The 15,601-nt window shown below is 36.6% G+C and overlaps 1 protein-coding gene across 1 annotated transcript; it reads right to left on the bottom strand.

Moving 5' to 3' along the window:
* Window positions 1-2,044: 2,044 nt before the first annotated feature.
* GREM2 (gremlin 2, DAN family BMP antagonist) lies at window positions 2,045-3,626 on the bottom strand. Its single transcript, XM_070950685.1, has 2 exons — window positions 3,592-3,626; window positions 2,045-2,552 (listed from the first exon to the last, which is right to left on the bottom strand). Exons 1-2 carry the CDS (start codon window positions 3,624-3,626, stop codon window positions 2,045-2,047), a joined length of 543 nt encoding a protein of 180 aa, XP_070806786.1.
* Between the last annotated feature and the right edge of the window lie 11,975 nt (window positions 3,627-15,601).

Genomic DNA, 15,601 nt, shown 5'->3' with positions numbered 1-15,601 from the left:
TTCACAGTTTCCATACATACAATATCAGAGTGATAGTTTTCACTGGTTATTTTCAGCTACACGTATGCTGCTTTTAACTGAAATATTCTATAATGGCTCTATATTTTAATTATTTCATATTTAAATTAAGTGGATGAAGAAAACTCCCTAACAAAGGTTAAACTTAAGCTCTAGGAATATATACATGAAACAAATATACATGAATTCCATATTCTCTCTAGAGTAGCTTTTTTCTATAATTTAACAATAATACGCCTAAAAATAATTGTTATATTTATAATATTTATTCCACTTCATTTTCATTTATAAAACAAAATTTAAATAGTATGAACTATTACAACATTAACATATAATTCAACTCTTATAAAACAACCCAAAAAGCATTCCCCTATCATAACAGATCTGGTTTGTTTGTAACAGGCTGGTAAAGAGCTCCCTCTAAATAATCATCCTACATTATTGTTTGAACAATTTTTTACCAAGTCCTAACAATAAGAACCAAATGTTCTTTTTCTCCAAGAAGCAGTGTTCTTGGGCAGCAAGCTTGTACATGAAAATACAGCTATCCTAACTAGTTCTTCCCTAATATCTTTGATAGAAATCATAAGTTATGATCATTAAACCACCAAAGCAAGCCCCATTCTTCTTTACTGTACTTTTCTAAGCATGATATTGTTCTTATGTAACATCAAGGGATTGAATTCTAAGGCCCACATACCTACCCAATCTCTTCTTCCTGTGCCAATTGCCAATAATTGACAAGCCTAATGGAGATCACTCACTCAAAACCTCTCAAAGTAACCTGTCTAGCATAAAAAGAGAACTATGCCTTTGAACCCTTGAGGTGGCATCAATTTGCAACTTTGTTCAACCCTTTCTAATCACCTCAGGAGGAAACTAGTAGCAAAAAACATATTTGAACATTTGAATACTTTGGCTATACTTATCACAAATGCAAACTTCAAGCCATGCAATGGGGTCACCATCAGAGTTACCCATAAATTTTCAAAGGAATCTCAATGGTAACTTCTGGACATGCAAAACCCTAACATGCAGCCTTGTATTAATTGGGTTTATCACGTTTTCATACATTAAATTTTATCCTATGTAGATGCAATTTTGTATAAAGGAAACATAGTTAATTTAAAGAAAAAAATACACTATGTTGCTTGCTTTGTGCTATGGTATTGCTATAGATCAAACACAATATTGCTTTCACAAATGTAGTCACTCAAAATAGATGGAGATAAATTCACAAAAGTGAGTCTAGGGAAGGAAAATTAACACTAGCAAAATCCTGTGGGCTGTGAGGGATAATCTCTCTCATATTTAAGATTTATCTCAACCCTTCAAATATTGAGTCATCTCACAAATTATACATGCTTATGTCTACATTAAAAAGTTTAACAATTATTTGCGGTAACATGACAAATGAGACATTGCTGTAGTACTCTGTACTTGAGACAATTTAGTTGAAAATAGGGATAAATCCACTTCAGCCTTTTCATTAGAAAGTGCAAGCTGATATATCCATGGAAGATAAGGCTGTTTAAAAGGCACACAAGTCTTATCAATCAAGACAGATCACTGCTTCCCTTTGCTGTTCCTAACTATATCCATCCCACGGAAGACAGGATTAAGTAGTCAGAAATAAACCAAAATGTTAACCGAGAATGAGATAGGAAAATGACAAATACTTCATCCAGCCATTATTCATCCAAAAGCATGAAGTGAAAGCCAAAACAATTTCCACACAGTGGAAGGAAGAGTTAATTGCTGAATTTATATCACTGGCCCCGAAAATGTTCACTTTCACATCAGATAATGACTTCTCACTTAGTGGCAAGCCCAGTGGTCAAAGAGCTGTTGGGTAATAAGGATGGCATGTTTTGATCAGGTGATAGCAGCTTTTATTTCCAGTAGGCAAACAAAGCAAAGGACACTGCTGTAGAAATGTTTCCAAAATGAGTCAAGGAAAAAACAGTCAACCAGTTTCGTGTCTGAAGAAAGGGTTTAAGGCAGAGTCAGCTGCCAACTCTCACTTTTATTGTTTGCCTGTACTGCTCAGGCTTACCGACATACATCGGCATTGCTTGACTTTCTGGATCTTCTTAAGTCGAAAAGGTGGGTCCAGTTCAGGGCACTCTAGCTCCACTGTGAAGGAGGTGACCTTCTGAGGCTTGCAAAAGGCACATGACTGGAAAGACTCCTCCTCTTTTTTTACATGCCGGGGGATATAGAAGGAATTGCACTGGCCATAGCAAAAGCGGTTTATAATTGTGCGGCTAAGGCAGCCCTCCTCACTGACAGTCTGCCGTAAGGGCTGGGTTTTGCACCAATCACTTTTCAGATATTTCCTCTCTGTAACCACCAAAGCCTCCTGGCTGGAGGCCAGCACTTCTTTGTTCAGATGTGGCCTTCGGTCAGAGTTATTACTTCTGCTGCCTTTGTAAGGGGAAGGGATGGCTCCCGCAGGACGATTCTTCCTGGGTTCTATCACTTGAACCAGAGTGGACATGAGAAACAATGATAAAGCAAGTTTCCAGATCATCCTGCAATAAGATACCAAAACAAGGATAGATGTTATCCCTCTAGAAAACAGTCAAGACATCATATATCATTCTAAGCATTTTAATTCTGTGGGTCTTATTCTGCACCCACAAAGGATTTTTAGGCAATAACTCTGAAATAAATAAGCAATTGAAAATGGAAGAGCAGAATAGTATACCTTTAGGACTTTTTTTTTTTTAAGAAAAAAACTGACTTGACTTCGTTAACAGCATCACTAATGCATCTTTTGGGGGGCTCAGAATCTGTTTTAGATAGATTACTTCAATCCAAAATTTATTTTTCTTTTATTAAATTTATTGATCTCCTATCTTACCACAGAATAACCCTTAATAGTTCACTTCAGTTCTGGAATTAAACTTTTGAAAATATCAATTGCACATTCATAATTAGAATATACATCATATACCTAGCAGAAAAATTACTTTGCAATTAAACCAACTTGTGACAAATGTTCTCCTAAAATATCACACCATTATACTGTATAGTTGTCCTATAAGAGATTGTAATCAACAAGGCTCCACCCTTTTCAAACAGAGGGGTTAGACAGAGCTAATTATAATGTGATTATAAATATATAATCATGAATATATAATATGAATATAGTAAAAGAAGTGAAATGAACAGAGTTAAGTTACCAGGGCTCAATATAATGGAATCGGTCCACACCATTCTTCCCAAGCGTAAGGCCAAATACAATAAGAATGATGCTTATATAACAAATATTTCCAGATGCTTCAAGTAGACTTTATATTAGAGTCACCTGAGATGGAATCAGACAAGTATCTGCCCTCGGGCTTTCCTTTTGGCCATGTACTATGCAGAGAGACTGGAAGAAAATGATTCTCCAGCATAAAATTGAGACTGCTCACTGATTTGCATAATTACAGAATTTAGGAGCACAAGCACAAACCTGCCTTAGGTTATTGTATATTTGGGAAGGGAGGTATTTTGCATATGGAGTTGATTCACAGAAGAGAATGTGAGTTTAATTTAGGATGTGAACATTTTGAAGCTACTTACCTAAGCAGAAAATTGATGCCAAAATTTTGAGCCATTCACTTGACCTTCTGGAAGTAGAATGGACTATTGTCTTAGTATCCTGCAAAGAAAATAATCATTAAAAAAGATAGTGAGCACAGCTATTTTACCAACACAATTTTTTGCATAATTTAAACTATTTATACATTAAGTTTGACTTATCCTAATTATGCTTCTTCAGTGATCTAAAATCTTGAAAAAGATGTTTATTTCTAGCTGTTGTAGAATCAAAATCCAGCAGAAGTCGATGAGCTTCTCTTGTAAATAAGTGTGCTCAGGATCACAGCCAAAATGTAAAATGATTATCTCCATCAAAAGACTCCAGCCAGGCTTCAGAGAAATCATAGCACTCTATTTGCCTAACACTCAGCTATTGTGGCCAAAACCATTGGATCTCAACTGGATATGCAGAGGCCAAATTCCTTTCCAATCAGCTAATCACAGCCTTCTCTGGAGATGCAACTGAATCTAGTATTATTCCTTTCCTTCCTTGTTGCCAGACCGAAAAATATACAAACAATGAGTCAGAACTTCATTTGAATCAAAGCTAATTTAATTGTTCTAAATTCAAGTGATTGGAAAACAGATAGACATCATTGGTTTGGATATTGGGTTTTCCTATTTATTCATATGAATCCAAAAACTTAATGCAATTGTACAGATTATTGTAATGAAATAATCCTTCCCTCCTTTTTCTTTCTAGCGACAGAGCAGATTTTTTTTTTAAAAAGTATTGATTAAACATCTTTGCACACAAGAAATGCAAATGGTGCAAATGCATTTTAATGAAGTATTTAACAAAAGCATTTTCCTCATTCTATATCAGATTCTAAAAGTTCACAAGAATTCTGCTTTTTGTCTATTTCTCATAGGTATCTTTGTTAAGAGTTTTGCCAAACAAAAAGCTGGACTACTGCACTTCAGTCAATTTAGGATTTCCCTTGAAGACCATTAGGAAGCTTCAGCTAGTGTGGTGCATGAGACAACCTGGATAGTTATTCTAAAGTTCCCACACATAATGCATTTTCCTTGGTAACTGAACTACACTGCACTCCTCTGGAATCTATATTGATCCCCAAATTCAAGATGCTGGCTCTATCTTTTAAAATTCTACATGGCTCAGGATCAAATTGTCTTTATGACTGCCTTTTCCAAACTAAAACTATCCATATGATCAGACTGGAGAGAGAAAGCTTGATGAGAGTCCCATCAAGCCTTCTCAATACTGGTTGAACTATGAAATATTTTGCCCCCACATGTCTGGACCATCCCATTTTTGCTGGACTTTAAAATGGCCAGAGAGATGTGCCTATTCAATAGACTATTTGGTATGAGGACTCGCTTCCCATCCATACCCTGTTGGCAGAGAGTCTTTTGTTTGTACTGGTACTTTCACCAATCCCTATTGGTGAATATTACTCAGTGTCCCCAAGCCACTGTGGACAACAGTGCCGGATCTCAAAAGTAAGTTAGTGATTTATCTTAGGTTGACTTCAAAATAAAATGATTCAGAGACACCCATAGTGGGTTGAAAGATGGGCAGCTATATAAATGTTTAAAATAAATGCAATAACAAAATATATGTGAAATATATGAATATATTATAAGTTTTAATGGTGAAATCAAGAGGATCAAATCCCCTTAGAACTTTTGGAAGAAAAATATTAGAAATTCTAGGTATAATGAAAGAGTATTGCAAATCAGGAAAGTACCATCAAGGACAAGAATTTGCCAATATAGTTTGAAAACAGAATCAATATAATCAATCAATCAATACAATCTTTATGAAAATATTATTCCATCAGAAATTGAAAGAACAAACATCTTTGCACACAAGAAATCCAAATGCATTTTAACAAACTTATGATTCATAGCAAGGAAAAAAAAAATAAAACAATTATTTTTAACACCAAGTTCAGATGCATTTGGATTGTTGGATTACAAGATATCTATGCATGAGGTGACATTTTTATTGTTATCTCATGTGTAGAGGTTGCCAAGATAAAGGTTACCAATGCAGTTTTAAGACTTTATTATTTGAGAATTCTTGAGCTCTAAGGTGAAAGTAATGACTGCTCTAAAACTATCTGATTAGAAAAGGTAACTTGTGAATTAGAAAACAATGAAGAAATCAGTGCAATATGCTACTATGTTTTTTTTTAAAGGAAAAAATAGGGAAGAATACTTAGGAAGAAATATTTTTAAAACCACCAATAATTATAACCCTCTTAAAAATAAAATTAATGTGATAGAAGTGTACAAAATTATGCAGAGTGTGGGGAAAGCTTCTATTTGTCTTTCCCTCAAAGAACTAGGGCCCAGGCTCACCCAATGAAGTTTAATTATGAAAAACTCCTAATAGATAAAAGGAAGTCAATTTGCTAAGACAAAAATGTAGTGATGCCTCCCACTTGGATAGCTTTAAAAGGATTAGGAGGATTAGATTATCACTGGCTACCAGTCGTGATGACTCCAGATTACCTTCAGTATCAGAAGCAGTAGGGCTGTGATTATCTGTTGCTGGAGAACATAAATGGGAGATTTCTGCTATGTTCACATTGTACCTGCACGTTTTCCACAGGCATCTGGCTGCTGCTAGCTACAATCTGTACACATATCGGATAAGTCTTTGGGTCCGGTCATGCTACAATCATTGCTTTCCTTACACTAATGATCAACAACTGGAAGCAGCAGAGGTTGTGCAGAAATTCCACATTCTCACAATTGGCATTAAATGGGGGGGGGATCTTAAATTTATAGTAGCCTACAACAGAGGAAAGGTGGCACACTGAGGAATTAGAAATTAGAAAGCAGAGCCCATGGAAGTATCTCATGGAAATGCAATATGAAATAATACTGTAATAGTCAAAAGGAAAACAATAGGAATTGTCTTTGTATGTGTTTTTGACAAAGATTCCTCTCTGTTACCTGCTTGCCAAAAAACAATCTTAGAAGATTCTGCATAAACAGCAAGCACTCTTATAAAAAATTTAATAGAAACTACTGTGATTCAATATTCAGATTATACAGAATGCAGACTAACAGAGTTGGAAGACCTTGGTGATCCAGGAGACCCTATACCAGGGCTGTCAAACTCCCACCCCGCGGGCCGGATGCATCACACGCTGGCCACGCCCACGCCTGGTTTAGCAAAGGGGGAAAAATCCTGATACGCCATGTGACGCTGCGGTGATGTGAGTTTGACACCCCTGTCCTATATCATTTCAGACAAGTGGCTGACCTGTCCCTTCTTAAAACACCCACAGCACCCCCAACTTCGGAAGGCAAGCTTAGCTTAATTCTGTTTTGATTTTGTAGTATTGGAGGTTAGAATTTTATGAAGAGTTGGAGATCTTTTAGACTTTGCTTTACATTAGTTTGGAAGGTGAACAAAGAACAAAGTAAAGTATAAGTAATAATCAGGAAGATGCACCAATAACATCTATCAAGCCCAGTGATTCATCATTCAAACTAAAAAGTAAGACAGTCTTGGAAATTTTAATATTAAAATTTGAGATTCTTGCTTATTCTAACTTTGCCAAATCTCAGGATACTATACTAAAGTCTCAATTTCAGAATTGATGAACATCAGCCTTTTAGAAAGGAGCTGACATGGGTGAGATCAATGAACTTGGATCCAGCTTGAGAAGCAGTATTTGCTCCCACACCAACCCTAATGACTAGACAACATGGGGACAATCACCAACTCCTGAAAATCACTGTTCAAATATTAGAAGAGTTATACGTACCTGGCAGACTGTATTGGCAGAACTGCTTCCTAAAGCATTACAATTACTAGGCAAGGCTGACAAAATCTCTTTACCCTGTTGTTATTCAAAACATACTATTTCACTTCAAGAATACCTCAAGCTTTCCTTTAAATCTCAGTATTGGCAGCTGTCCAAGTTACAGGTCAAGTCTTCCAATACTACTTTGCCTGAACTGTAAGGATTTAAAACAGCCGCTTCATACACAATGTTCAGCCAACACAATAACATTTTAAATGTGGTGAATTGAAGATTAAACAATTACAATTTTAGTTTTCTAGCTCCACACAGCACAATAGTCCCATCATGTCCTTACTTGCTAAAATAAAAAAAAAAATCTATTGGCCATAGTATGACATGGATTCTATAATACTTAAAATGTTGCTGAAGAATGTCGCCTTAATATTTATGTAATGCCTAAGTTATGTATTCTGTAATATGCTGAAAACTGCCAGAGTTCTGTTGCGTAAGTCAACCTTTCCAAACCTGTTAAGACTACAATTCCCACAGCCATCAATTCAAATGACTAGGAATTATGGATGATGTAGTTCCAACAAATTCTGAGAGTATCAGCTTCGAAAGGCCAAAATAGAAAATGCACCCACTCTTTATTTACTCCACCATTTGGGGGGAGTGAGGGCAGGGGTGAAATCCAGCAGGTTCTGACAGGTTCTGGAGAACTGGTAGTGGAAATTTTGAGTTCAGAGAATACCACCTCTGGCTGGCCCCAGAATGGGGTGGGAATGGAGATTTTGCAATATCCTTCCCCTGCCACACCCACCAAGCCACGCCCACCAAGCCATACCACACCCACCAAGCCACACCCACAGAACCGGTAGTAAAAAAAATTGGATGTCACCACTGGGTGAGGGGCAGGGAGATGCCTTCTGCTGGGGATGCCTTCTGCTGATCATGCATTATCCTGGCTCAACCTTATGATAATGGCTAAGATTATCTGTTTCTGTTTCAATCATAGTTTCGATTTTAAACAGCCTTCCCCTGCCAGCCTTTCTCAACAGTGCCCATGCTGCTTGGGAATTCTGGGCTCCATAATCCCAGCATAACTGCCTGTTGGAGGAAGCTGAATTATATTCAGGTAAATCCGAGTCAACTATTCCATTGGTGCTGAGCTTCTGTTCTCTCTATTAGGACAATGTATTAATTTAAACATCATCTGACCTATCTAGAGGCATAAGATCATTTTAACTGGATTCACACATTGCATAATAAACCATTGTTTATTTAGCTAGAGAAATTTAACAGAATTCACAGAACCATAAATTTATAAAGTCATAATATCTGGCTTCATACCACACACTAAAACAAAAATCAAACAAATTATATTAGGGTTCAGTATAACATGAGGTCTCAGTCTGTAATTTGAAACTCATCTATACTGTTTTAGCTCTTAATCCCAAAGCCTTTATTTATTTTTTTTCTTGTGCAAGGAGGCATGTGTTACAGCACTCTTTCCCCAAAAGGGAGAAACCAGACCAAAGAGGTATGAAGTAAAAATGGCTTGGGTGAACATTCCTGTAATGTTTTGAATCTTAGTTATAGTACAAGCAGAGCTTTCAGAAAGGGCCATCAAAATAGTAATTTGGAAGATGAGTGCTACAACTGTGATTGATGACTGGCAGGCTGACCAATGGATGCATGTCACACTCCTACTAGCCTCTCCGATTCAGAGCTGTACGCAGCAGATCTCTAATTGCCACAGATGCAGACACAGCACTGAATCTTAGTTTCCATAGAAACTACGATTTCAGGAGGGAGGGGAAGACGATATGTAGTGATACAGAGTACTATAAAGTTTTTATTGGCACATTTGAAAAAACTGGCCAAGTAAGCAGCAATAAAATGTTATACTATAATGAGCACTTTTCTCCAGTTTTGTAGGAGAGAAATAGAAAATGTCTAGGAAAGAAACAGCAAGCTATTTCTGATTACACATGTTTATTACACTGGATTAAATGGGTTTGGGATAGCCTTCCAGATCTCCTGGGTGTCTCCTCAGTGTCCCCTGTGGCCAACAGGAATGATAGCCCAATACATCCAAAGGGGAAAAGTTTGGGAAATATTTATTTAGAAAATGTCTTCAGATACACCATACCTTTCCTTACAATGGTTTAGGAAGTTAAAGAATCATATAGCATGCATCTTCTCCGGTAGATACATAAGCAGAAAAGATAAACCAATGAGAAAACATATCTGCTATTCCTTCTCTAACCACCCATCCTGAGCCTTCCTCTCCACGTACACGTTCTATTGTCAGATAGTTGGTTTTTGATGTTCTCTAAATTTTCTAGATTTTTTCACCTCTATCCTAAAGTAACATTTCATCTGTCGAAAATGCAGCACTGTGCCCTCTTGCATCCTCCCTTGTCCTTCTTTTCAATTTACACAACTTTAAATACTACAGAGGTAGATTAATTCTTAAAGGAAAAGCAGGGAAGGAGCACAAGAACATTCCTGATTAAATATTAAGAATTTTTAACTTAGCCACCAGACAGTCTGTTGGCTGCAGCTCTTCAGAGTAAGCAATTTATTTTGCTAAGAAGAGAACTGGTTTGCTCAGCTTATCCTTTATTAAATGAAAGAGCACTCACATTCAGAGAGATCTACTCTTTCAGAAGCAAATGAAGCCGTTTAGATTTGCTATGATGAAAGAAGAGTGATTGTTTAATATGCTTTATGAGTACTTCAAGTAGAAAAGGGGAAGATTTCATTCAAATACAGGCTGATTTTTTAAAAAAAAAACATTGCCCAACAGAAGACAGCTTTGCTTGTGTATCAGCACGAAGTTTTAACAATCAGATGAAGCTAAACAGACATCTGGAGAATGGTGATTATGACACTGAACTTCTAGATGACAACAATCCAGAGAAGAACTTAACATTAACATGATTTGATATTATACTTATAAAGACTTCCCATATACCTCAGATCTATCTATAGATCTATCTTCTGCCAGAGAAATAGTGCTAGAGAGAAGCAACACGTACATTTGTTTTTGTTATTTTCATTCTAATTTCCTATACTCTGTTTAACAGTAAAATATGGATGCATGGTTCGCGCGCTGACTTTACTTCTTGCCAAACTAAGGTCAGTATTTTAGTTATTGTTCCTGCTCAAGGGGACAAAATCCTGGAGGTTTTTCCACCTATCCTATTTTTCTATTGTTTATTATCCTGTTTTTGTTTTGTGATGTTTTGTTTAAAAAAAACCTGAAGCACTTAAGAATGGAAGGGAAAGAATTTCCTCATCAGAGAATTCTGAGTGATAACTGGGAAAGTATGGGGGTGGGTGAGTAGGCTTTATTTCATGTATCAGCATATTTTTAGGAATCACCCAACATACAGGAATGCACATTTAAAAATGAAAAATTTCTACTGTACTGTATTTCTATCCAATCTCAAACATTAACTATGTTTAATATTCAATATATTTAACTATATTTAATATTCCACACAAAAGCACCCATTTAAATTTCTGAATGTAGTAAACAAAATCAATTAAAATATTAGCACCTTGACTTAACGGGCTCCTACAAACTTTGTAGCATGGCATTCGGTCTCTTCCCCACTCCATTCATTGCAATTACTATAAACCTCAAAGTTTTCCATTCATCGTACTTTCCTAATAGTTGGAAAAATGACAAAATCTGAAACCAATTTCAAAACATGGTCTAATATCCCATCTCACTCTGAAACTCTTAACCACATTTTCCTAATTTGGATGCAAGAGAATGTTTAATTGAAAATTTCCTGGCATGTTACGATATTCTGAGAAGAGAGAACAACAGGATGAGAACATAGCTAGTTAGCTAAAGGGTACTGATTCATTCAAAAGTCCTCTGAGTCAGGCATGTTTTTTTTTTTTGAAATATCCATGTTTAATTTAAGCATAAAAAGAGGTATTTATCAGAATAAGACTCAAATAAAACCACATTAGCTTGAATGCTAAACCCTTCCTTCTGATCTCATGTAACAAAAGTCTGTGTATTGATTACTGCTTTGCCCTTTCACTGCAATGCCTGCAAGTTTTTGTTTTCTTTTTTTTCCCCATTCATCTTAGCAAATGCCGTACCAGGCAAATTGTTGAAGCAATGCAGAGCTGACCCTAATCTTCCTTGGTGCAATGCAACCCCCTGTACAAATGAAGAATTTAGTAATGGTACCACTGGGCAGTAATTACAGCTAATCTATTATGAGCTATAGATCTATTATTAGATCTTGGTTAAAACGAAAGAGTGTGCAAGTCAAAAGTATAACAAAGGGACTGATTTTTGTGAACAGTTCAAGAGTGCACTAAAAATCAAATAAAAAAAATAAGTAAAACTATTTGATTTCTCTTTTTATTTAAACTGGGAGGACAATGGGAGCTTACTAATGAGAATTATCATAGGTGAATCCAAGTGCACCTTCATATAGCTCTGGAAATTTTCTATAAGACTATATTTCGATTTCTGTTACTTACTTACCTAACAACACTAAACAGTGCACATTTCCCAGCTGAAGCATTCTAGGATATATCACAAGAATTTAAGAATTTGTCTTATATTAAGGGCTTACGTACAGTCCCCTTTTGCCCCATAGCCAGGATAGCTTCTGAAGGGTATCTTCAAACAATATCATGGCACACTTTGTTCTGCTCCTGAACACATTTTTCCCTGTTGTAACCTCATGTATTCCTATACAATTAGGCTACAGCATATTACTTTCTTGCAGCTACAGTAACTACAGCAATTCATTGACTATTTCAAAGAGGAAAGAATTTCTGGACTATTTGAAAGCTTAAGATAAAACCCTTTTGGGTCTCTCAGGTGACTGGAAAAAATTGATATAGCTTGAATGAAGCTTTAAAAAAAAGAATAAATAAAACAATATTATTAAAGTTCAGAGGGGAAAAACTACTTTTAAAAAAAGTTCCTCCTGGGTTTCAAATCAGCAACCATAGTCAGATAATTTTTATTATAGATTTTAACATAGGTAAAGATAAACATGAAAATAAAGAAAAATTAATAGAAAGAAAAAGAGCAGAAAGCAATAGAAAAAGAAGTTATATCTGAAATTTGATTCACTTATGCCTATTGTCATTCAACTTTTGTTTTTTTTTCAGTTACATTAGAGACAAAAACCACTAACAGGTGGGGGCCACACTTCCCCCCACTATATATGTGCTGAAGGTAGCATTCAAATAGTATAATTACAATTGTTGCCCAGAGTCACTTTTGGTGAGATGGGCTTACTATATACATTTGATTAATAAAATAAAGTTAATTAAGCAATACATTTAGGCTAAGTAAGGATCCCATGGGCAAGGCAGTGATTCAGCATCATCATGTAACAGTATACGATGAATGGTGAAGGGGAGTCAATTTGTAGAAATTTGTCTTCATTTTTTAAAAAGATATATTAAGCCAGTTTGTTGACCTACATACTATTCAGAAAATAAATTATTATTATTATTATTATTATTATTATTATTATTATTATTATTATTATTATTATTAGCATCTTGGGGGTTATGGTCATCAAATAAAATACAAAAAATTAACAAAAAATATTAAGGAAATCTGGACAGAATCTTCTAGGAGAAAATAGTAAATCAATATTTGAAAGGATTTTGACTCAATAGAATTTTAGTGTGCTCCATATACTACGTATAATAAAGAGCTGTCATATGTAGATTTGCAGGGATCTGGCTCAACAGGGTACCTTAGAGGCTGGGTGCTCTTCCTCAGTGAGGCCTGTTGACTAAGCCTGGACTAGGCCTGGACTAAGCATCCAGGCAGGAACTTTCTCATTTAGCAATTTTGTCAGTTGGGTATGGCACAGCCTCATGAGTTACTTCAAGGAGATGCTTCAAAGATTCATCATGGCAAGCACCATAACACAGAGTCAAGCTAGAAAAAGAAATGCCTCATTTTGCTCACAGTCTTCTCAAACAGAGGTCTTGGGATTCAGAAGCTTGCCAGAATATAAACCACTCCAGGAGAGAACAAATGAGATGACCTATCAATTGTGCTGACAGAAAAAGAGTGATCTATCTGCTGTAGAAAGTTCTTCCATCCATTCCATTCCATCACCACTTTGAAAGGTTCTACATGAATAAGGAAAGGAAATTCTTGATGTTTGCAGAAGGTTGTAATATGCCCCTAAATTTTGTAACATTTAGTAAAAGCTAGAATCTAATTACAGCTGAAAGAGGATTTAACTTCAAAGGAATCTACACTGATGATCCAGACACTTGAGCTTGCTGACAGCCCAACCCAAGATTTTGCTCTCCATACACCATAAAAAAGTGGTGTATGGAGGTAGTCCTCGGTTAGCAACCAAACATCAGACTAGACATTAAGTAAAGTGGTTACTAAGTGAAGCAGTGACTGTGCTTATGATCTCACTTCAAATTTTATTTGCTTTACAGACTTGCAAAGTTTATAAATTGCAAGGATTGGTCCCAATGTTACTTTTTCATCACCAATATAATGGTGGACAGTCACTGTACAAGGCAGTCACTAAACAAGGATTACCTGTACATGGTGAGTTAGATTCACTTTGAAGAAGAGTACTGTGCCATTGAAATGATATAAACCTCTTCATCAAAGCAAAGAGGCAAGGCATTTACCACAACAAAGCACTCAATCTTTCAAGCTTCCGCACTATTGGGAACATTACAAGCCCTCTCCTCACAAGCCTTCTATCAGTATCAGGCTTGACACAGCTAAAAGGCTGTGAAGAGTCTACTTGCAGCCATCTCCACCAATATGTGCCTGTGGCTTTCATTTCAGGAGGAGGCAGAGAGGTGACTCCCAATCAGCCAGTCAAGCTACACACACAACAGAGCTGAAGGAGTTTTCTGAGTAGGGGCTGTGCCTGTAGAACAGCCTCCTCCAGCTTTAGCAAGTGCCAGCAGATATTGGAGGGGCTGTGAAGCACAGACAAACAGAGCCACATGGCTGCTTCACTTTGTTCTTAGGAGCCATGGGGCGCCATTGCATCTCAGAGCGACCTTTGAGTGGGTGCTTCATTTGAATCTTCATCAGAGCAAAGCACCTCTTCAAAGAATTCTGCAGCTCTTTTGGGTATTCTCAGAGTAAGAGGCTTTTTTAAATGACACATAAGAAAACTCTAAAATCTGGGCATATGACAAATTGCCTCACCAGCAAGGCCTGCTCTCCAAGAGTAAAGAAGAGGACCCACCCAAGAAACTTGTAACCTTACTTTATGTAACATCGATACTCCAGAACCCCTATACTCTGTAATAAATTAATCACTCTTCCGATCAATTTCAGGAGGAAACTCTATTTGTTTTTTTTAAACCTGCACAAGAGAAGATGGAATAATAAATGCTGGAGTATTCTGCAGGGTTGATATACAATAATTAACCCCCTTCTTGGCAAATTAATTAAGTACATTCTGCTTTAAATTGCAGAATGCGCCAAATTCGAGCCTTGGTAGTACAGTGGTCTAAGGCACCCTGTTATTAAGCTGGTTATTAAGACTAGCTGCCTGCAATTACTGCAGGTTCGAATCTCACCAGGCTCAAGGTTGACTCAGCCTTCCATCCTTTCTAAGGTAGGTAAATTGAGGACCCAGTTTGTGGGGGCAATAAGCTGACTTTGTATAAATATACAAAAGGATGAAGGCTATTGCTGAGCACATTGTAAGCCGCCCTGAGTCTCCGGAGAAGGGCGGCATATAAATCAAATAAAAAAAAATTCAAAGTCTCTTGGCAATGATTGTTTTCTTACAAAAAAGACAGGGTGACCATCCACAGTGCTTTTGTAGCTCCAGTTCTAGAAGGGCTACAGACTAGAATTAAAAAACAGGCATTTGAGTATAATGGATCCTGGATGGAGCACAAGCTCCTCTCCCTTGAGAGTTCTTAAAATGGGAAATAACTTCATTTCCTTCCCAAATTTATAGCAAAATTAGCACTTGCTTCAAATAAATGAGCAGGAGAACAGAAGAGAATGTGAAGGTTCACGAAATGATAACGGCAGGAATAGAAAACGGTGGAAGGGATTGTTTTCTGGTGCATTGGCCTGTTGAATAACTCCTGTATCAAAAAAAAATTACATTTTTAAACTTGTTTTTACAAAGCAAGTCTGCCTGGCAACCTCTGAAAGCATGTTTTTCCTCTTCCAAACCCTGGTAATCATGAAATTATCAATCAGTTTGGAAAGTACAAAACACATTCAAAGAGAAGAGAAGAAAAAG

Source organism: Pituophis catenifer, unplaced genomic scaffold (assembly GCF_029215685.1).
Source record: "Pituophis catenifer annectens isolate HBS135680 unplaced genomic scaffold, rPitCat1.0.hap2 SCAF_1, whole genome shotgun sequence".
NCBI lineage: Eukaryota > Metazoa > Chordata > Lepidosauria > Squamata > Colubridae > Pituophis > Pituophis catenifer.
Note: the sequence above shows the minus strand (reverse complement) of the source record. Positions and strands in the feature narration are given on the sequence as shown.

What these genes read in the sequence shown, in the direction of transcription:
- GREM2 (XM_070950685.1), bottom strand. Translation starts at nt 3,626, where the DNA reads ATGGCTCAAAATTTTGGCATCAATTTTCTGCTTAG. An exon ending in GGCATCAATTTTCTGCTTAG is followed by an intron (nt 2,553 to 3,591) that starts GTAAGTAGCTTC and finishes ATCTTATTGCAG; the next exon opens with GATGATCTGGAAACTTGCTT.